This window comes from Silurus aristotelis, assembly GCF_946808225.1.
Source record: "Silurus aristotelis genome assembly, chromosome: 23".
Classification (NCBI taxonomy): domain Eukaryota; kingdom Metazoa; phylum Chordata; class Actinopteri; order Siluriformes; family Siluridae; genus Silurus; species Silurus aristotelis.
Genome location: NC_139596.1, coordinates 6,991,362 through 7,015,369, shown reverse-complemented (window position 1 = coordinate 7,015,369; position 24,008 = coordinate 6,991,362). Strand labels below are relative to the sequence as shown.

The 24,008-nt window shown below is 39.2% G+C and overlaps 2 protein-coding genes across 2 annotated transcripts; one reads left to right on the top strand and one right to left on the bottom strand.

Moving 5' to 3' along the window:
* The first annotated feature begins 873 nt into the window (after positions 1-873).
* Positions 874-6,360, top strand: LOC310718212 (gelsolin-like). The gene is made up of 16 exons (XM_083526869.1): positions 874-1,026; positions 1,244-1,437; positions 1,532-1,686; positions 1,772-1,933; positions 2,032-2,181; positions 2,353-2,442; positions 2,535-2,667; positions 2,772-3,076; positions 3,585-3,718; positions 3,914-4,004; positions 4,401-4,571; positions 4,652-4,826; positions 4,914-5,035; positions 5,684-5,761; positions 5,842-5,902; positions 6,154-6,360. Exons 2-16 carry the CDS (start codon positions 1,245-1,247, stop codon positions 6,321-6,323), a joined length of 2,190 nt encoding a protein of 729 aa, XP_083382995.1. The 5' UTR covers positions 874-1,026; position 1,244; the 3' UTR covers positions 6,324-6,360.
* Positions 6,361-6,444: 84 nt separating this feature from the next.
* On the bottom strand, positions 6,445-22,728 carry LOC310718229 (transcription termination factor 1-like). The gene is made up of 10 exons (XM_083526965.1): positions 22,581-22,728; positions 20,436-21,276; positions 20,168-20,353; positions 16,918-16,996; positions 16,699-16,823; positions 16,392-16,596; positions 14,592-14,678; positions 12,407-12,472; positions 12,025-12,110; positions 6,445-6,915 (listed from the first exon to the last, which is right to left on the bottom strand). Exons 2-10 carry the CDS (start codon positions 21,208-21,210, stop codon positions 6,704-6,706), a joined length of 1,821 nt encoding a protein of 606 aa, XP_083383091.1. The 5' UTR covers positions 21,211-21,276; positions 22,581-22,728; the 3' UTR covers positions 6,445-6,703.
* Positions 22,729-24,008: the final 1,280 nt, after the last annotated feature.

Sequence of the window (24,008 nt, the reverse complement as noted above, 5' to 3'; positions counted from 1 at the left end):
TTTTCACATCCTCTTATCGGATGGTCAGAGCACACGCTAATCAGAACTCGCAACTCGCATGTGTATCAAACTGCAAAAGCTCAAATATATATGTGTGGATTTCATTGCTGTTTTTCATGACAGAGGAGAAGAAATTCATTTGGTTGCAGATACACTTACACTTTTATTATTTTTATATTAATGGATGCTGATGGAAGCCGTGGTGGCATAATTATGTAATCCCATCAAAGAAGTGTCCCTCCACTGGTTAGGATGTACCCCAGAAAATCTTGCAATGGTGTGGCACAAACATTTACATTTATAGCATTTAGCAGATGCCCTTGTCCAGAGTGACGTACAATAGTGCTAGATAGCCAGGGTCTCTGCTGCTCAGACATCTAGGGGAAGTTAATTCTACCACTTCGGTGGCAGAACAGAGAAGAGCTTTGAGGTATACTTACCTCTTACCCTTAAGGTGGTAGGGTGGTACCAGTCAAGCAGCCCTAAAAGATCTCAGGCAAAAGGCAATCGCTCTTTGGACCACCAACAAGGTTTCTGAGGGCATTCATGATAACAAGCAAGCTGGAAAAGCAGACGTGTGTAAATGTTTTTATTATGCACAGTTGAAAATAAAGTGTAGAATACCTATAATGCAAATGTAGTTGTAATGCATGCATTTGAAACAAAATTCAATTACAGAACCCCCCACATAAACTTATACCCTAGTATTGGCCTGATTGTTGCTACAGATGATAAAAGTATTTGTGGCATTAAAGAAAATGAGTATTAAAAGTAAGTTTCTGTAGGTATATTCGTAAAATAAAAAAGAGCAAAAGTTAGTAAAGAGGTGTAGGTGTAAAGTGATAAGGTGGCTGGAAACGTGACACCTGGCTGTGGAAAATTAGTGTGATGGGTGTGGCTTGTCTTTAATTGTGATGGAGAAAGCAGACTTTTGTTAAGTAGGAGTGCCTGCTGTTCCTTTTTCTCTTCGGCACATCCTAAAAAGTGCATTCAAACAACACAAAAACCATCTGAGATCAGCAAAAGGTAGGATAATCAGAGTTTATATGTAAAACAAAGGATTGCTTTGCTTGATGTATTTGTTTAAGTTGAGCATTACTGCATTAATGACTTCCACAAAAGGTTGTGGGGCCTTATGATAATACACAGTTAAGCTTCTTGGTGGTTTTACATGGATTTGGGAAAATGTACATGTAGAGTGTACATTTAGACTGTCTAAAAGTCACAATTCTCTCTTTTGAAGCATGGCTTATCATCCTGAGTTTAAAAAGGCAGGAGAAAAGCCTGGTCTGCAAGTATGGAGGATAGAGAAAATGAATTTGGTGGCACTCCCTCAGAATCTGTACGGGAGCTTCTATACAGGAGATACCTACATTGTCCTCAATACCATCAAGCAACGTTTAAATAGTCTGCAATATGATCTTCATTTTTGGCAAGGTGAGACCATTAGCTAAAAATACTTCTAACTTATTCGATTGACCATTTTGTTCCTATGTTCTAGTTCAGTGATTAATTTCCGCTTGTTGTCCAGGTGATGCCTGCACTATAGACGAAAGTGCTGCAGCAGCCATTTTTGCTGTCCAGATGGATGACTATCTTGGGGGAACACCTGTTCAGTATCGAGAGGTCCAGGGATATGAATCTAAAACATTTGTAGGTTACTTCAAATCAGGTCTAAAGTACTTGGTAAGCAGGACTGTACATATAAATATTATTAATTGTGCACACTTTGAACTGACAATGACTTTACAGAGTTTTTCTTAAATTGCAGCAAGGTGGTGTGGCATCAGGGTTTAGACATGTGGTGTCTAATGCAGCAGGAAGGCATAGAGTCCTCCATGTTACAGGCAGGCGAACGGTGAGGGCTACTGAGGTTCCTGTGAGCTGGGACAGCTTCAACCAGGGAGACTGTTTCATTCTGGACCTTGGAGATGTAAGGCCTTCGTGGAATGCCAACAGGGCTAGATTTTACAAATTGTGATATTTACTTTTTTATTAAATTGCCCTTTCATTTGTTATGATATACCACAGGAGCTCTACCAATGGTGTGGCACAAAGAGCAATCACTTTGAAAGGTTAAAAGCCACCAATGTTTCTAAGGGCATCCGTGATAACGAGCGAGCTGGAAGAGCAACATTGTATATATGTGAGGAGGGGTTGGAGTCTGAAAAAATGCTGGAGGTATGTTGGTCTTTTAAAACTGTTCATTGGATTGAATTCAGAAAGCGATGTACGAACATATAATGTCTAGTAACTTCAGAGCAGTTGCTCAGCTGTGTTAGTTTATTTGCCTCATCCTGAATCCCAAAATAATTTTCATAAATGACAAACTGCTATAATGGCATTGTTAAGATTCTTGGACCAAAGCCTGAACTTCCTGAGTCCAACTGTGATGACTCTGAGACGGATTCAACGAATAAAAAGTTGGCCACGTTATACAAGGTAATTCTCAATTCATCTTTTTATTTTTTTTTATCTGACTTAATATTAACTGAAAATGCATAAATGGAAAATTATTAATATCCAAAACTTAGGTGTCAGATGCCAGTGGGGATATGTCCATCACAATGGTTGCAGCAGAGAATCCATTCTCTCAGGGTGCACTGGAGTCGACTGATTGTTTTATCTTGGACCATGGTTGCAATGGCAAGATCTTTGTCTGGAAAGGTCTTAAAATAATTTTACTTTTGTACAACCGTTTATGATCTAGTGTGCACCTTTTACGTTAGGAAAGACACCTTACTGATTAAGTATTAATGAATCAATTACAGGTAAAGAAGCCAGCCCAGAGGAAAAGCGTGCAGGGATGAAGGCTGCAGAAGAGTTCATTAAAAAAATGGGCTACCCAAAACACACACAGGTTCAGATCCTGCCTGAAAATGGAGAGACCCCTCTCTTCAAACAGTTCTTCAAATCTTGGCATGACATTGCCCAGACTGAAGGGATGGGAAAGGGTTACGTGTCCAACAAGATCGCCAAAATTAAGAAAGTTCCTTTTGATGCATCGACGCTCCATGCCTCGAGTGCTATGGCCGCTCAGCATGGGATGCTTGACGACGGGGATGGAGAGAAAGAGGTGAAAATATATGAAATAACCCGGAAAATCAGATTTAGATAATTAAAGAAGTTATTGAACATGCTACAAGAACTATTAACATTAAACATCTACACTAACTGATTACGTTATTAGAATTACTATACGCTTAATTTATTTATGCAATTATCCAAACAGCCAATCATGTAGCAGCAGCACAATGCGTAGAACTGGGCTACACCAGCAGAAGACCAGATCAGGTTTCACTCCTGTCAGCCAAATAAAGGAATCTAAGGCTACAGTGGACATCAGTTCAATGAAACTTTGCTGATTGGTTTAAAACCACTTTTTTTTTTTTTTTTTCAATCTTCTGTTTAATAAGGATGAACTCTTGTCATGTATTCGCATGATTTTAGTTCAATTCTTTGCTGCTGCCACATAAATGGTTGATTTTGATAAGGTGTACGAATGACCAGAGTTTTCATTTAAGTGGCCAGCGAGTGTGTGTGTATAATGTATATTTACCAATATCTGTTACTTGCGTATGAAGATTTGGCGTATTGAAGGATCAAACAAAGTGGACATCGACCCCTCAACCTATGGGCAGTTCTATGGAGGAGACAGTTACATCATCCTGTACAACTATCATCATGGGGAACGTCGGGGACAGATAATCTACATTTGGTAAGCAACACCTTCCTCATGGCGGTGATGAGTTAATTTTGAAAGGCCAGCTTTGGGTGTGGACCAGGCACTTGGTCTGTTCAAGTTACAAGTAACAGTATCCAAAGAGCTCAGATAACGGTATTGCTAACACTGTTGTGTGAGGTCCTTTAATTACTTGAAAGACTTTTTGCAAGTATGTTTTGTTTAACACAGGCAGGGAGAGGATTCCAGCCAGGATGAGAAAGGAGCTTCCTCCATCTTGGCCACTCAGCTGGATAAGGAACTGGGTGGAGGAGCAGTGCAGGTTACACAACGACAGGATGATATTATTACTTGATGTCTTTTATGGATTTATATAACCTATAATCAATGTTGACTAAATGCTCAGCTTGTTTACGACTTGGTTTCATAATGTCATGGTTTATTAATTAGTACTTTGTTTCTGCAATGATTCTTTATTCATACACCTGTTCCTCAGTCCCAAAATAACAGTGATGCATGCAAAATCATGATGCATGCTGGGAAGATTACACTTTACTATAATATGCAATAAGGTGCCTCAGTGAAAATGATCACCATCTAAAACACAGACATTGTGAAAATATCAAGCAGATTGACAAGCACCTATTTATATTTTCCGTTTAATTAAATTGTGGAAAATGGAGTTAAATATACTCATGTAGTTATCTCCTTGCCTTAGGTCCGAGTGATTCAAGGCAAGGAGCCTGTCCAGCTCATGAGTCTTTTTGGAACACAACCAATGGTGGTTTACAAAGGTGGGACTTCCAGAAAAGGTGGTCAGTCAAAAGCTTCACCCATCCGTCTTTTTCAAGTTAGGTCCAATGCTGCTGGAAAAACACGAGCAGTTGAAGTAAGTTGTTAAAATGGATTAAAAATTGTCTATTCTGGGCTGGCTGTGAAGAAAATTAAATCTATTTCCTTCCAATAAAGGTTAATCCAGTGGCCTCTGACCTTAATTCCAATGATGCGTTCATTTTGCTGAAGCCATCAGACTCTGTGCTATGGGTTGGTCAAGGTGGCAGTGATGTTGAGAAGCATGGAGCTAAACAGCTCAGTGAGATTTTAGGAGTGCAGGTTTCTGAAGTGACTGAAGGTGAAGAAGGAGGTATGGCAGCTGCCTGAACTTAAATTCTGTTGCGACTATTGTAAAATGGTTTTGTTTATTATATATGCTCACTGCTTATATTTGAAGGTGACTTTTGGGAAGCCCTTGGAGGGAAAACTGAATACTGCACATCTAAAAGGCTTAAGAGCAAAATGGACACTCATCCTCCCCGTCTGTTTGCTTGCTCTAACAAAACAGGACAGTTCCGTGTGAGTGACTTGTCAACCTTTCCATTTCTATGAGGTTAAAATAGCCAGAAGTGGGGCGCACACATCAGAATTAGATTATAAAGAGGTTACTCTAGGTCTTTTGTACAATATACAGCAGTAATAGTGTTTCATATGGAGATGAGTGACTGTTTTATAATACAGTATTTAGTGATATGAAGCAGGGCATAGAATTAAGGTCAGTTGTTAATGAGGGTGATTGCATGAGGAAAGAAACTGTTCCTGTGCCTGGTAGTTTTGTTGAACAAAGTTCGGTAGCACCTGCCAGAAGGAAGAAGTTGAAAGAGGTTGTGTCCAGGGTGCGAAGGGTCAGTAGTAATTCTTTTCCTATCAGTTTTTTGGTTTTTGTAAAGTAGAAGTGCTGGAGAGTGGGCAGGGGAGCACCAATGATTTTTCTGCTTTTACAGTTTGCTGCAGTCTATTCCAGTACTGTTTTGTTGCTGCTCCAAACCAGATGGTGATGGATGTGCACAAGACTGATTCAATGACTGCAGTGTAGAATTGTATTAACAGTTCCTGTGACAGACTATACTTCCTCAATTGGCATAGAAAGTACATCCTCTGCTGGTCCTTTTATAGGGCCACATATCACTTCATATCACTATCAGTAAAAAAACATCTTTCTATCAGATTGAGGAAGTCCCAGGGGAGATGACACAAGAGGATTTGGCTCCTGACGATGTCATGATCCTGGACACTTGGGATGAGGTAAAAGCTCTAGCAGCCCCATTAGCAAAGCTAAATTGTGTACAGCTATAACTGTGTTAATGCTTCTGTTTGCTTCTAAGGTTTTTGTATGGATTGGAAAAGAGGCCAATGAAGAAGAAAAAAATGAAGCTGTAGCATCAGGTTTGTTTTTTTTCCCCCTATAAGACTTTCAGGTTGTATTGTATTATTTTAAAATTACCTTTTTTCATATACTAGCTGAATTTATATTTTTATTCAATTTGACTCCTTCTTTCTCAACTCTGATAAAGTATTTAATTTAGAACATTTGTTTGCTTTCTACAAATACAGTAGCCCATAAAGTCCAATTACCACAAACATTTTCCCACATGACTATGATGACTAATTGCTAACTTGATCCAATTTCTCTTAAGCTGTCAGATACATCGAAACCCATCCTGCAGTCAGAGATAAGCGGACTCCTGTTGTGAAGATATCACAGGGGTTTGAGCCTGCTACGTTCACAGGGTGGTTCCTGGGATGGGATTATGATTACTGGAGTTTGGACACATTGCAACGGGCAACAGCTGATCTGATGCACTGAACCTGTTGGTATTAAATTTCAGAAATAATAAAAAAAACAAAAACACTGCAGTTATTTGGTGCATTCTTTGCTAAGGGCATAAGCAGTCCGGTAGTGAAAATAATCACAATGAATCACACTATTTGCAATCAGAAGAAAACATTTAATTTTCTGAATTATACTCAACACTGCTCTAAATGATTATGATTGAGAATATCATTAGAAAGTGGGTGATTTGGTCTAAACAAGATTTACATTTAAAATAATCTTTACCAAAATTCATATTTATAAAGCCCAGTTATAAAACAATTACTTTCAATTGTGAACACATTTTATTCTATACAAAAATTGGACATTGTTAAAAAACAAATTTAAGCATGAAACCATTGTGTTTTTGTCCTCTACTGAGTTCCTTTTTCTCTTTTGTTCCCTTTGTTTTTGCCCTCCTCCTCATCATCATCAACGTTTTCATCCTCATTAATGTCCTGGAATATGTCTGAGAGAAGATAGCTCTCCTCATTTTCTTTATGTTGAGTCTCATCCAAGTCCTGATAGGACATCAGCTTCTGCTCAAGTTTTGGCAGAATGTTCTCATACAGGAAGTCAATGGTATCTGGAAAACATTTCAAAATAAAAGTTGTAAGAGACTCAGCATGATGTATTTTCTTTAGAGGTTTTTAGTTGAAATGCAGAAACAAATTTAAATGTATTAATTGAACAATTTTTTTTTTTAGATGTTTAAATACAGGTGCATCTTACTTAAATTTATTATCATTAAAAGTTGAATAATTTTAGTAATTCAATACAAAAAGTGAAACTCATATTCATCAGACAGACAGATTTCAAGTGTATTTATTTTAATCTATTTTTTTAACTAAAACCCACCAATTTACCATCTCAAAAAATTATAATACTTCATAAGACCAATCAAAAAAACTTTTAGTGAATTGTTGGCCTTCTGGAAAGTATGTTAATTTACTGTATATGTACTCAATACTTGGTAGAGGCTCCTTTTGCTTTAATTACTGCCTCAATTCGGCGTTGCATGGAGGTGATCAGTCTGTGGCACTGCTGAGGTGGTATGGAAGCCCAGGTTTCTTTCAGCTCATTTGCATTTTTTTGGTCTCTTGTTTCGCATTTTCCTCTTGACAATAACCCATAGATTCTCTATGGGGTTCAGATCTGGTGAGTTTGCAGGCAAGTCGAGCACACCAACACCACGGTCATTTAACCAACTTTTGGGCATGTGCCAAATCCTGCTGGAAAATTAAATCAGCATCTCCATAAAGATGGTCAGCAGAGGGATCATGAAACACAGTGGACCAACACCAGCAGATGACATGACTCCCCAAACCACCACTGACTGTGCAAACATTACACTGGACCTTAAGCAACTTGTATTCTGTGCCTCTCTTTCTCCAGACTCTGGGACCTTGATTTCCAAATGAAATACAAAATTTTCTTTCCTCTTATCTGAAAAGACCACTGTCCCACTGAGCAACTGTGTTCAGTCCTTTTTGTCCTTTGCCCAGGTAAGACACCTCTGACGTTGTCTCTGGTTCAGGAGTGGTTTGACACAAGGAATGCCTCAGTTGTAACCTATGGATACGTCTGTGCGTGGAGGCTCTTGAAGCACTGACTCCAGCTGCAGTCCACTCTTTGTGAATCTTCCCAAATTCTTGAATGAGCTCCCTTACACCTTTTTCTATTTTTTTTCCTTCCATTCAAGTGCTTGGATACAGCACTCCGTGAACAGCAGCTTCTTTAGCAGCTTCTTTTTTTTTTATGCAAATGTTAAAGAGGAGAATAAAAAAAAATAAAATCTATATAAAAAGATGTCATTGCATCATGGCTTGATTATGTCTTCAAACATCCTGAATGGCCCAAAACCCAGCCATTAGAGGGGGCACAAGCCAGTGTACTCTTAGTGCCGGTCCCAAGCCCGGGTAAATGGGGAGGGTTGCGTTAGGAAGGGCATCCAGCGTAAAACATGTGCCAAATCAAATATGCGGATCACAAATGAGAATTTCATACCGGATCGGTCGAGGCCCGGGTTAACAACGACCGCCACAGGTATCGTTAGCCGACAGGGTACCGGTGCAAATTGGGCTACTGTTGGCCGAAGGAGGAGAAGGAGAGGAGGAAGGCGTCTACAGAGACGGCAGGAAAAGGAGCAGTGTAGGAGAGTAGAGGTTCGGGTTGGTACTTTAAATGTTGGTACTATGACGGGTAAAGGGAGAGAGATAGCTGATATGATGGAGAGGAGAAAGGTAGATGTGTTGTGTGTTCAGGAGACCAAGTGGAAAGGGAGTAAGGCCAGGAACATTGGAGGTGGGTTTAAACTGTTTTATCATGGTGTGGATGGGAAGAGAAATGGTGTTGGGGTGATTCTGAAGGAAGAGTACAATAAAAGTGTAGTGGAGGTGAAGAGAGTTTCTGATAGGGTGATGATCGTGAAGGTGGAAGTTGAAGGGATGATGATAAATGTCATCAGTGCCTATGCTCCACAAGTTGGCTGTGAGATGGAGGAGAAAGAAAGATTCTGGAGTGAATTAGATGAAGTGGTAGATGGTGTACCTAGGAAAGAACGATTGGTGATTGGGGCAGACTTTAATGGGCATGTAGGTGAAGGGAACAGAGGTGATGAGGAGGTGATGGGTAGGTATGGTTTTAAGGAGAGGAATGTGGAAGGGCAGATGGTGGTAGATTTTGCTAAAAGGATGGAAATGGCAGTGGTGAACACGTATTTTAAGAAGAAGGAGGATCATAGGGTGACGTATAAGAGTGGAGGAAGGTGCACACGGGTGGATTATCTTCTGTGTAGGAGATGCAACCTGAAGGAGATTGGAGACTGTAAGGTGTTGGCGGGGGACAGTGTAGCTAGACAGCATCGGATGGTGGTCTGTAGGATGGTTTTGGAGGCGAAGAAGAAGAGGAGGAAAGTAAGGTTTGAAAGAAGAATAAGATGGTGGAAACTGAAGGAGGAAGAGTGTAGTGTGAGGTTCAGGGAAGAGGTCAGACAGGGGCTTGGTGGTGGTGAAGAGGTGCCGGATGATTGGGCAACTACTGCAGGAGTGATGAGGGAGGCAGCTAGAAAAGTACTTGGTGTGACATCTGGAAATAGAAAGCAAGACAAGGAGACGTGGTGGTGGAATGAGGAAGTGCAGGAGAGCATTAGGGGAAAGAGGTTGGCAAAACAGAAGTGGGATCGACAGAGTGATGAGAAAAGTAGGCAGGAGTACAAGGAGATGCGGCAGCAGGTTAAAAGGGATGTGGCGAAAGCCAAGGAAAAGGCATATGAGGAACTGTATAAGAGGTTGGACACTAAGGAAGGAGAAAAGGATTTATACCGATTGGCCAAGCAGAGGGACCGAGCTGGGAAGGATGTACTGCAAGTTAGAGCAATAAAGGATGGAGAGGGAAATGTGTTGACTAGTGAGGAGAGTGTGTTGAGAAGATGGAGGGAGTATTTTGAGCAGCTGATGAATGAGGAAATTAAGAGAGAGAGAAGGTTGGAGGATGTGGAGTTGGTGAAGCAGGATGTTGATAGGATTAGTAAGGAGGAAGTGAGAGCAGCGATTAAGAGGATGAAGAATGGAAAGTCGGTTGGACCAGATGACATACCGGTAGAAGCGTGGAGATGTTTAGGAGAGATGGCAGTGGAGTTTTTAACCAGATTGTTTAACAGGATTCTGGAAGGGGAGAGGATGCCTAAGGAATGGAGAAGGAGTGTGCTGGTACCGATCTTTAAGCATAAGGGAGATGTGCAGACCTGCAGTAACTACAGGGGAATTAAGTTGATCAGTCACACCATGAAGTTATGGGAAAGAGTAGTGGAAGCCAGGCTGAGAGAAGAGGTGACCATCTGTGAGCAACAGTATGGTTTCATGCCGAGGAAGAGCACCACAGATGCCTTATTTGCTTTGAGGATGTTGATGGAGAAGTATAGAGAAGGACAGAAGGAATTGCATTGTGTATTTGTGGATTTAGAGAAAGCGTACGACAGGGTGCCGAGAGAGGAGTTGTGGTATTGTATGAGGAAGTCAGGTGTGTCAGAGAAGTATGTGAGGGTGGTGCAGGACATGTATGAGGACAGTGTGACGGCAGTAAAGTGTGCAGTAGGTACGACAGACTGGTTCAGGGTGAAGGTTGGACTGCATCAAGGATCGGCCCTGAGCCCTTTCCTGTTTGCAGTGGTGATGGACAGGTTGACGGACGAGGTCAGACAGGAGTCTCCCTGGACTATGATGTTTGCAGATGATATTGTGATTTGTGGTGAGAGTAGAGAGCAGGTTGAGAAGAGCCTGGAGAGGTGGAGATATGCGCTGGAGAGAAGGGGAATGAAAGTCAGTAGGAGTAAGACAGAGTACATGTGTGTGAATGAGAGGGAGGGCAGTGGAGTGATGCGGTTGCAGGGAGAAGAGGTGGAGAAGGTGGAGGAGTTCAGGTACCTGGGGTCAACAGTGCAAAGTAATGGAGAGTGTGTTAGGGAAGTAAAGAAAAGAGTGCAGGCAGGGTGGAGTGGGTGGAGAAGAGTGACAGGAGTGATTTGTGATAGAAGAGTATCTGCAAGAATGAAAGGGAAAGTTTATAGGACTGTGGTGAGACCTGCGATGTTGTATGGATTAGAGACAGTGGCATTGAGTAAAAGACAGGAGGTGGAGCTGGAGGTAGCAGAGCTGAAGATGTTGAAGTTTTCGTTGGGAGTGACGAGGATGGACAAGATTAGAAATGAGTTTATTAGAGGGACAGCCCATGTAGGATGTTTTGGTGACAAGGTGAGGGAGATTGAGATGGTTTGGACATGTGCAGAGAAGGGACATGAATTATATTGGTAGAAAAATGCTGAAGATGGAGCCACCAGGTAGGAGGAAAAGAGGAAGGCCAAGGAGGAGGTTCATGGATGTGGTGAGGGAAGACATGCAGGTAGTTGGTGTAAAAGAGGCAGATATAGAGGACAGGGTGGTATGGAGACGGATGATCCGCTGTGGCGACCCCTAATGGGAGCAGCCGAAAGAAGAAGAAGAAGAATCCTGAATGGCCCAAATGAAATGGATCTAAAAATGCAGCTACTAACTGCAGCAAAATATTGTGACTCAAACAATATGCAATAAAACGGGTATCGTTTAGACAGAAATTGATGTTATGCCACTCAAAACAAAACAAATTATATACACTCCTGATGTTTTTTCAAATATAAGGTAATTGTTGAGGTTTTAAGGTGATTATTCAAAAATATGTGGTTTAAATAGTAAAAAAAACCAAAAAAAAAACCCAACGAAAAAGTTTCACATACAAATGCACGCAGGTCCACAACGAGTCACAATGTGTCTAAAGTTCCTAGTGCCTCCGCTTAATGCTTTGTCTCTTGAGTTCTCCCAGGCAAGAAGTAAATAAGTATCACTCACTTTCTCACAATATTCTGATTTTCTGAGATACTAAATTTTGGGTTTTTATTAGCTGTAAGCTAAAATCATCAAAATGAAAAGAAATTAACACTTGAAATATATCAGTCTGGGTGTGATGAATCTATATAATATGAGGTTCACTTTTTGTATTGAATTACTATTACTATTAGTATTGAAAAAAAAAAAAACCTCTAATAATGCTCTAATTTATTGAGCTGCACCAGTATTTGCACTTTCAAACAGAGGGGCATTAGAGATCTTTTTTTATACCTAGTGTCTTTCATAAATACATGACAAATAAACAAAACCCTTACCTGCAAAACCCTTTGTTTGCCATTGAGGCACATGGCAAACTTTTAGTTTGTGCCATTTTCTTTGCAGATATGCTGGAGGTAGATCCCTATAAAAAAATAAAAAAATGAATCAGACCTTAAGATTAGACACAGGGGTAATGTGTAAACTTCACACATCAATTCTTTACAGTTTGAAGCAGGACAGTAAAGAGAAACATCTAAATGTTTCTCCTGTACATCAGATTTAAAAAAAATAAAATCCCATCCACTTATTTCCAGGGCAAAAATAGGAAAATGTACTTGTATTTATCTAAAAATACAACCTAAAGAAGGTCAAATCAGACAACAAAAGCCAAATACTGAAATAGATCTTTGAGTTTCTAGTGAGTTTTCTAGTCTTTACCCAATCTGTGCGGTCAGGTCCTCCCAGTTGACACGGGCAGCATCATCTATGTCCATTTCATACATCCTGTGGAATAAAGAACAGTGAAGAGTGTAATGCATTACATTTCATAAGGTTTCAAAACTGGTGGTAATTACATTAATATGGGTTACTGTATAGTAACTTGTAAATTTGATTAATTTCTAAATGTTACTGCTGTACTGGACACTTCAACTACTTTATTGTTTTTGACAATCAAGCACACAGTAATTAGTATAAGAGTAATTAATTTACGGTAAATATTGTGCATACTTTGAGACTAGCAATGGTTACTGTTGTAGAAACATTGATTCATATGCAAACCTACATTTACTTATGAGTTGGCTTAGGTTATACATTTTTAACATATTATTAACTGTTAAAAATTGTACGTTAATGTGGTGTAAAAATAGGTTTTTATTAAAGCACTAAAACAATGCTATCCACAACAGACAGCATTAATCAATATATGATCAATACATGAATATGAAAAGATTTATTCCCTCGATGGAGCATTTACATATGATTCTGGAAGTGAATGTTATGATCCTTTAAATTCAATCTGGCATGCTTTCTGGCATGTGCTTCTGGCATGTCATCTGCTTATTTTACAAAGCAAACCTTGTTTTACGTTTTGCATTTTGTTAAAGTCAAATGCCAATGTCCTCCTTTTCTCTGAACATGGCATCCTCCTTTTCAAAGACAGCATCATTAAGGAACCTTGGTTGCTTTCCATATTTTGTCCTTTTTGGCTGCTGGGTATTCTGCTCTCTCTCTCTCTCTCTCTCTCTCTCTCTCTCTCTTTTTTTTAAGTTTCATAAATGTGAGTCTTTTTGGGGTTTCTATTATGTGAGCTTTGCCTTTTATTCCATTATTCCCCATGCAGACTCTCCACTGGTGTCCCACAAGGCTCAGTACTTGGTCCTCTCCTATTCTCCTTCTATACCCACTCTCTTGGTTAAGTCAAATCCCTCACATGGGTTTTCTTACCACTGCTATGCTGATGACTCAACTCATCTTCTCTTTTCCTCAATCAGATACCACAGCTTCCACTCGGATCTCGGCATGTTTGGCGGACATAATTTCGTAAATGAGTGCTCAACAATTTAAACTTAACGCCAGCAAAACCAATCTGCTGGTCATCCCAGGTGATTCATCTCCAGGTCAGAATCTCAGAATAACTCTTCATGATGCTCTTCTCTCCACTTCAGCCACTGCCCACAACCTTGGGGTAACTATGGACAATCAACTCTCCTTCTTCTAATATGTTGCTAATGTAGCTTGTTCTTGCTCGATTTCTTCTTTACAACATCTGAAGGACTTGACCATTTCTGTCCACACAGGCTGCCTAGGTGCTTGTTAGGTTTCTTGTTATTTCAAAACTGGGCTACTGCAGCTCTCTGCTGGCAGGTCGTCATTTAAACGCTATTCGTCCACTGCGAATGATCCAAAATGCAGCCACGCGACTTGTGTTCAACTTGCCCAAGGTTTCCCTCACCAACCCACTGCTGCGCTCCCACTACTGGCTTCCGGTAGCTGCACGTATCAGATTCAAAACACTGATGCTTGCCCACGAAGTCAAAAATGGAGCAGCACCCTTACCTCAGAGACCTCATCACTTCTCACATGGCACCACGCTGCCTGAGATCCTTTAGCACTGCTCGACTGGTACCACCTTCTCTCAGGGTGAGAGGTATGTATACTTCAAGGCTCTTCAATGCTCTGGAACCGGAGGTGGTGGAATAAACTTTCCCTAGATGTCCGAACAACTTCCCTGGCTACTACCTCTTCCTGAAACACTTTAACTAACACTTTCCAAGTTTGCTTTGTTGATAAAAAATAAATAAAAAAGCTCCAACATGGTTGTAGGCTCATTTATCTTAAGTATTTAATCCAGCATACCAGTGATTTATTCATTAATAGAGACTCAAAGCACTTTTGTTTATCCCTCTGGAAAAGGGCGTCTGCTAAATGCTTTAAATGCAAATGTGGGTTGTCACAAAATTTAAATCAGCTATGCTGAGCATGCACCAGGTAATTTGTGTGTGACTTGAAAGAAATGTTTAGTTCGGTTTGATTTATGCATAACCTTTACACATAACAATGCTAAAAGATTGTTCAATGAGATCCAAAAGGAAGTGGTGTAATCAGTATGCTTACAACGTACCCTTTAATGAGTTTGATTTGAACATCAAGAGATTTCTTCTCTGTGAGGATGGATCCAAAGGACATTTTCTTTGCTAAAATTCCCATCCTATAAAATCGAGAACATTATTCTTAGTCCAATATGCAAAACAGAATAAGAATAAGAAAAAAAAAAAGTATATAAAAACACATTCTGCATTTATTATGAAATGGATGACTAGTGACAAGGGTGGTGGCATAAAGGACATTATACAGTGGATGCTTGATAACTTCCTTCTGAGATGGAAGAACTTTCACTAGGACCACATGTGGCTCGAATAAACTTTATGTTTACAGCAGTCAAAGACCTTTGTGCGATTATACAGCATGCAGAAAACTTTATTCATGCTTTTGTTACATCTAGATTAGACTACTGTAACACTGTCTGTGTGTTCGAATAAGTACATAAATAAGCTTCAGCTTGTCCAGAAAACAGCAGGAAGAGTCCTTACTAGTTCTAGAAAATATGAGCACATCACCTGTTTTAATGTCTACACTGGCTCCCAATTAAATCTTGCAGCGATTATAAAATACTACTACTGAAGTATAAAGCACTTAACGGACTCGCACCGCAGTATCTGTGTGAACTTCTGTACCATTATGATCGTCTACGCCTACTTGGATTAAAAGGTGCAGGCTATTTGTTGGTACCTTAAATACTGAAGACTACAGCAGGGGGCAAATCTTTCTCTTATAAACCCCCACAGTTATGGAACAACATTCCAATCAGTGTTCTGGACTCAGACACACTCTCAGTGTTCAAGTCGAGATTGAAAATGTATGTATTTAGTCAAGTCTTTTATCAGTAGATTTTCCTAGGTAAAGGAGCAGCTCTAGAGGGAATATGGATATAGAGTCAAGTCAAGTCAAGTCAAGTTTATTTGTATAGCGCTTTTCACAACAGACATTGTCTATAGAGTGTTTGGTGAACTGGGATATTTGTATGCTGTCATCCCCTCACTTTCACACGTTCACTCAGGTTTGTTGGCGGTGATGTGGTGGGTCGTCTCTTATCCCAGAGATCCCTTATGTCGGTGTTACCTTCTGGTTCCCCCTTTTAGTTATGCTGCCATAGCGAGTCTAGCTGGAGTCCCCAACTGAGCGTGTCCTTAACTTTCATACAACAATAAGGATACTTATTAATCCATATCTTTCACTTCTCTTCTCTTCTCTTTCTCTCTCAGTTGAGTTAAACATGCTGCTGAGGTACCAGTGACCACTGTTCCTGGAGGCCACTCTGAGCAGCTGGGGATGGTTTCTCATTTACGGCCTGGAGATCCGTGAAATTATGGAGTAACACGGGAGCTTTGAGGATGGATTTGGACTGTAGTTAAATGTAGACAGTCTGCTACACATGACTACATTTTGCATTCGATCACCATCACTGCACAGCTCAACGTCGTTTAACTGTAATAAATGGACATTCGGTGCCACCCAGATGAGGACGGGTTCCCTCGAGTCTGGTTCCTCTCAAGGTTTCTTCCTTATTTCATTTTTAGAGAGTTTTTCCATGCCACAGTCACCACCAGCACACTCATTAGGGACAAACTTACACTTATAAAGAACATCTTAATAATTCTTTATTACAGTATTATCTGTTTGAAGCTTCTTTGTTAAAAGCTTTACTGTTAAAAATACAAATAAAAATGAATTGAACGAAATTGGATAAACGTGAACTTCTAGGCAATGTTCAATACACACGGTTTCTTGACTTGATTAATAACCTTATGGCAGTTATTGGTTTATTGGAAAGTCAAATCAGCATAACATAATGGTTTCTCACCATTTTTCCCTGCACTGCGTCCATGAGCGAGTTTTCACCTTCTTAGCAATCTTTTGCAAGGGAAGCCTTTTATACAGCGTTTCCTTCATCACTCTTATTGATCCTCTCCTGTTGGCACCACCAGGAATTTGGCTCACTATATAATCGTTCACAGCTCTCAAAAGTCTCTGCACCTCCTTCTCAGACCAGGGGCCTTCCTTATCGGCTGGATAAACACACAAAATTGAAAGAAGCAACAGTGCATTAAGTGCAAATTGCATTTATTTGGACAAGAAATGCGTTAATATTGTTTTTATTTAAAATTTACCAATCTGTGTGTAACGTTTCTGGAGCGCTAAGGCACTTCGTCCGGTTAACTCTGAAATCTTCTTCCAATTATTACCATGTAAAGTGTGAAACTTGTTCAAATTTTTAAGTTCAGCCTTCGAAAACCTTTGAAGAAAAGAAAAAAAAGAGAGGGTAAATTCCAGACATAAATGCAAAGTTTAATGGAATGCATATTCTCATACACTTAAACAGTTCTTACTCTCCCTGGTAGTTCTGCTCATCAAACATTCGTCTCCCACGTGCATAAATGTAAAAACAGGATCTGGGAATTCCTTCCGCTGTTATAAGACAGACAGGACAATGTCAACCTATACAGTACACTTAAACTATTTAATTTTGCCTAAATGAACACTAATGTGACTCTAATATAACTAATAATATTAGTGAAAAGTGCATCTTCCACTGGACAGCCACAATTTGTCTTCATAACTATTTATTTGTATTATGCTTTGGTCTTACATGCTCTGTGGCAGCTATAGAAATTTCCAAACAGGCCAAGTTTATTAATTTGGCTCATGATAGCAAAAGATAAACTGATCATTCTGAAAGAGGATTCATTGTTTGGGCTTCAGTAATGAAGATGCTCAGCTAGCAGAACTCCAATAGGAACAGTGAAAACTAGGGGTAGTTTGATTTTAAATGTAACTTAAAATAGCTCTTTATTATGGTTAGTGTTTATAGTTTAAAAACCTCCTATCGAGCCTATGGTAAGCTGTGTTTCTGCACTCAGTTTTTGTTATATTTCCTCTATGCACCAAAACAATAAATAAGAAATGTAGTGTCAAATTTAAGCACAAATTCAAAGGCGTTTAAAAAAAAAAAAAAAGTCTTGGTGAACTTTGTGAACAGAAACCCCTCCAGAGCATCTAGCAACATCGACAACAGTCTTGAGAGGGTATGATTAACATTAGGGCTGCAAATACTAATCGATAATGAAATTTGTTGTCAACGAATGCGGTATTTGGTTAGTTGGGCTGCTCAAATTACAGGTAAAAAGTACAGGTCAACCAGCAGCAGGAGAAAGTGTGCATCCCAAGTCATCCAACTCATTTGGAGCATTTTATATTAAAATGCTGTAAGACTGTAAAACCTACGAATTATGCAAAGCAGAGTTTGTGAAACATCAGCACGGTAAGTAAAAACTGTATAATCCTCAAGTGCTATTGTGTGAACTGTGTGTTTGTAACTTCGGGACAGTCGCACTGGATCTGTTCTGTCATGACTTGCGAGCATCAGGTTGCGTATTCAATTCATACATGGTGATGATTCAATTAAACCGGTGCGAAAAAACTCTATATCTAAAAGCAGCAAATAGCATCCGTCCCAAGCCCGGATAAATGGGGAGGGTTGTGTTAGGAAGGGCATCAAGGGTAAAACGTGCCAAATCAAATATGCGGATCACGAAAGAGAAATTTATACCAGATCGGTATAAACTGACCTGACTATACTTTCAAACGTATAATAAATGAAATGCTGCCTATGACCACAGTCACAATGAGTGTTTTAACAAAGGTTTTAAGAGAGACAGCACTTGATGGTGTGTTTAACATCACTCTGTAAAATCAGTAGGAATTTTTGTTTGTTCAGTTTGTCTAAAAACCTGAGTGATGGCTTTTTCTGTGAAATGCTCCAAATGTACCAAACACATGGAGCTGTGTGTGTGAACAATGCTGCTTGCTTTTCCACTGCGTCACACAAAGCCACAGTCATGCGTCAATTATAAACCAGGCTTCTCTGCTTCGTGTCTGGTCTCATCACATTAACCTAAGAGTGGATTATTTTCCTCAGAAAACAACTATTCCTGGACGAATAATTCAGTGGCACGAATATTTCTTTGGTTTTAATTCACTTACATCACACGTGTATGTTACTGAGAAATATACAGTAGTCTGAGGCTACGTCTACACTAATCCAGGTAAATTTGATATTAAAACCTCTAAAAACGCTCTGCGTTCACACAATCATTTTCAATCATTTCCTAGAAGTTGCTCATCCACACCGAAAAGTCCGAAAACGCTTACGTCCATTTACTGAATGGACATTCGTTGACACCCAAATGAGAATGAGTTCCCTTTCAAATCTGGTTGCTCGAAGGTTAAAGGAGTTTTTCCTTGCCACTGTCGCCAAGGCAATAAACGTACACATTCTTTTATGTAACATTATTACCGCTTAAGCTGTGCAAAGCTGCTTCGAGACAACGTCCATTGTAAAAAGCGCTATACAAATAAAACGTAATTTAACTGAATTGAATTGCATCGTTTCCGCCTGCCATTTGTTTAGTTTCCGGATTTTTTTTTTTTTAAACTACACAGCATTGTCAAAAGAGGCACAGTCACAAGGCTAAAAATACGTCATCCTATTCAGAAGTTTCACGGTCCACACGGAGACGGAAAAACGTTTTCGAATTGATCCACTTTGGAAAACGTTTTTCAAAAAGCTACATTTTCTTTTACAAAAAAAGGATTAAAAAAATAAATAAAATAAAAAACTCAGTCTCAGTGTGGACAGAAGGCCGAAATGGAGCGAAAAACTTGTTTTAAAATTAAAACGTATTAGAGTGGACATGGCCTTATATTATAAATCTTGAATAATAGAATACGGTTTGTAGAGTGGTGAAGGCTCCGGATCACAAAAAAATTCCTTTTGTTCAGCTGAGAATATCATAAACAGAATGTAGCCAGGATACTGAAGGGGATCGTACTTTCCGCAAAACAAAACAGATGTCTCTGATGTCTGGATGTCAGAGCATACTGTAGCTGACTGTTTTTGTTTCTTTCTAATAATTCTTTACAAACAGTGTCTCAGTTGAATCTAATTCGTAGATAAAATGCATAACAGAGGGATTCTGTATATTTCCACTTCCATTAAAAAAAAATGCATACTTTTGCACACAATCCTTAGACTCAAGATTTTTACCAATATTTAATTCAGTTTATTTGTACAGGTAGTCGTCGACTTACGACCACGATTGGGACCGACAGACCGGTCGTAACACGATTTGGTCGTAAGTAGAGTATGCTATATGTACAGTACTGTGAAATTATGCCGGAAGCTGGTACGCACTGTCGTAGGCCGTGGCTAGCGATTGTGGTCGTAATGTGTTAATGGTCGTAAGTTGCATAGGTCGTAAGACGACGACTACCTGTATAGCGCTTTTAACAATGGACATTGTTTTAAAGAAGCTTTACACAAATAAAGTGATAATAAAACAAACAATGTATACGTTTGTTTCTTATAATTGTACTTTTGTACCAGTATGACCGTGAATTTAATATCTGGTAACTGACAACAGTCTTGTATATATACATTTCATAATAAAATAAAATATTTAATAAAAATAATAATGAATAATAAAGCAGTGGTAGTCATAAGTAGGCAAGTGCGCACACACACACACACACACACACACACACACACACACACACACACACACACACACACACACTCACCTATCCTTTCAAAGAATTTATGCAGTCCTTTGAGCCTCTTTAAATTCTCCTGTTCTTGCTTAAAGCGATGTGTAAAAAACAGCTTGGAGGGATTATCTATCGCAGTAAGAGCCATGAAGTCCTTGACGTTCTTCCTCAGCCTCTCGTTTTCTTGCGCTGTGAACCGTCCGTGATTCACAGAGATGCCTGAAGACCAAACCAAACCCGGCCTTAATAAATAAAAGTGTGCCAAAGAATTAAACACCAACCACAATTACTTTTTACTCACCTTGTTGTTTAAATTCCTGAAATCGTGGTAAGTCGTATCTGATCATTTTACTGACGTTCACCTGCTCCTTCGACTCGATATCGGGTATAAATTCTTTCAGCTGCATCAATAGGTTCGGGTCAATCAGTGGACTCTCTGACGCCATCTCGATTTCCGGGTTATTTTCTTTTATATTTTGACGACTGGTTTTTGGAAACGTCTCTTGTGTGGTGAACACCGGCCTCGCTTTCTTGTCTTTCGATTTATGTTTTTTTTTCTTCCCCACGTCTGCGCTGCTTTGTGTCCCTTTCGATGTTAAATTGACCTCCTCTGCAGTATTCTCATCAGACACATGCCGCTTCTTTTTCTTCTTCTTCGGGGAAGGTTCTCCGCTGTTTTCATTGCTTTGTGCCACCGACTCTGTTGCTTCGTTCACTTCTTTTGCCCTTTTTCTCTTTTTCTTTTTCCTGGTGGGTTCCTCTGTATTTGCAAAATGCTCATTAATCTCTATATCATTTACTGCCTCCTGCTTAAAAGTCTCTTCCTGTTTTATCTTCACGTGTTCCCGGTGAGCCTCGGCATCACTCCCGACGTCCTGCTCAGATAAATGTTTTTTCTTTTTCTTCTTTTTCGGCTTTTTAGAGAAACTTTCCAAGCTCTTTGAAATATCCGTCACGGGACTTCCGTTATTTGTTCGTACGTGGCCTTTTTGAAGCTTTTCGCTGGCAGGAGGAGAAGCAGAAACAGTTTCCAAAAGATCACCGCTTTTCCGCTTCTTTTCCTTGTGCTTGCCCATCTTCTGTGGTGTAACTGGAGCTTTTGTTCAGGTTTCAGGATGTTATTTGCATTGATTTTCCCTTTTCTAATAGAAAGGAAAAGCAAAACATAGATCAAATTAAAAAGGAATGTAAAATACTTTTATATACACAAGAGGTGCGAATAGGATTTGACGCTGGAGCCTGATTCAACTACCGATCTCACTGTTGAATCTTTGCGGAGGTGTTTTGAATCGAGGATCATGTTATTTTGGTTACATGGTGGTGCTCAATGTCCCATATCACATAAATACAAAAAGTCCCGAAAAAGTTCCTTCCAATAAGTTAATATACAGTCTGTTATGATAATGTAAATAAAAATGTAAAAAGAAAGAAGCTTTTAATAAATAATGTGAATAAATCCAACCACCCGTGATTATCGACAGATTTACGCTTCACTTTCCACGATCCGAGACCAACACAGTAGCAACTTGGTGGCAGGGATTTTTAATATTTAACAAATTCTTGGAAGATGCTGTAAAGGTATTTTCTGTTCTAATGAAATTCTATAACAATGTTACGCTGTAATTCGAGCAGTTTACAACGTTTTAATTTGATTTGCCAACATTTGAAATTCTTCAGAATTTAAATGTTGGCAAATCAATTCTCCAAAATGTCTCTATACATTTTTTTCTTTTTTTTTGTTCTGCACTGTGGGTGTTGTGAGAAATCGTTTTATAAACTTTGATCCGTAGTTCCTTCTCTTTAAACTAAAAAAAGGTAAAGGAGGTTTTGTCAGTTTCGTCTATCACTTGACAGGCAGTTTTGGTCCCCCACTTATCAGTCGACTATGTGCAGTACTATTTCTGATTTGACTAAATCATTAGTTAAGGACACCCCTATATATTTTATACACTATTATCCATACAATTAATGTTTGAATGCATGAAACTGATCCATAACAATCACCTAATGTCTGTATTCTGGGCCATAAGCCAAAGGTTTTTCTTTATAATGTATTTGCTCTAATATGTATTATTTTATGTGAATTCAATTAATTCAACATTTGGAAAGGAAATGTTTTTTAGAGAAATTTTGACTTTTGGGTTTGTTTGTAACAAAACAAGCAAAAGTGAGGCTACTTCCTGAAAACGACAGCTGATAGTCGCTATAACATGTAATAACTCAAACTAAGAAACCACAGGTGGTCCATAACAATAAATACAACTATAAATGGATAGAAAAACTACAACGTGTTTGCATACACCGCATGTTTACACTAAGATACGGGTTCATTAGAAACACGTGAGTTACAGGATCCTACAACCGCATGGAAACTCAGCTCCATATCAAACCTGAGCAACTCAGAGTGAAGCACATGAGCCATTAAAGATTTATACACAGTGTTTACCTGTAGCAGATCGCATGTCTGCGAATAAAACCCCGGAGATGTTTTGATCCTTCAACACGAGGACATGCTGCTTTGGTTCTACACCGGAAATGATGAAAAGAGCGGTACTTTGACTCCGGAATACTGACCTCTAGTGTTCAGTAGAGCAGTGTCACTCAAACAGACTTCTATTGTGATTTCTACCATATACAGAAGAGCACACAGTGAAAGAGAACAACGTTTCCCCAGGACCAGGGGGCTGCATAATACAATAAAAATCAACACAAATTCACACAATACAGAACAACACAAAACTGTGTCGACATTTACTGCAAAGAAACTGCATAAGCTAGTGTCGGTGAGTCACAACACAGTGAGACTGTAGATATAAGACAGTAAAATGGTAGATATAAGACAGTGAGATGGTAGATGTAGGACAGTGAGACAGTAGATATAAGACAGTAAGACTGTAAATATAAGACAGTGAGACTGTAGATATAAGACAGTGAGACGGTAGATATAAGACAGTGAGAATGTAAATATAAGACAGTGAGACGGTAGAAAAAAGATAGTGAGATAGTAGATATAAGACAGTGAGACTGTTAATATAAGACAGTGAGACAGTAGATATAAGACAGTAAGACTGTAAATATAAGACAGTAGGACAGTAGATATAAGACAGTGAGACTGTAGATATAAGACAGTGAGACTGCAGATATAAGACAGTAAAATGGTAGATATAAGACAGTGAGATGGTAGATGTAGGACAGTGAGACAGTAGATATAAGACAGTAAGACTGTAAATATAAGACAGTGAGACTGTAGATATAAGACAGTGAGACTGTAGATATAAGACAGTGAGACGGTAGATATAAGACAGTGAGAATGTAAATATAAGACAGTGAGACGGTAGAAATAAGATAGTGAGATGGTAGATATAAGACAGTGAGACTGTAGATATAAGACAGTGAGACTGTTAATATAAGACAGTGAGACGGTAGATATAAGACAGTAAGGCTGTAAATATAAGACAGTAGGACAGTAGATATAAGACAGTGAGACGGTAGATATAAGAGAGTGAGACTGTAGATATAAGAGAGTGAGACTGTAGATATAAGACAGTGAGACTGTAAATATAAGAGAGTGAGACTGTAGATATAAGACAGTGAGACTGTAAATATAAGACAGTGAGACGGTAGATATAAGACAGTGAGAATGTAGGTATAAGAGAGTGAGACTGTAGATATAAGACAGTAAGACTGTAGATATAAGACAGTGAGACTGTAGATATAAGAGAGTGACACTGTAGATATAAGAGAGTGAGACTGTAGATATAAGACAGTGAGACTGTAAATATAAGAGAGTGAGACTGTAGATATAAGACAGTGAGACTGTAAATATAAGACAGTGAGACGGTAGATATAAGACAGTGAGAATGTAGGTATAAGA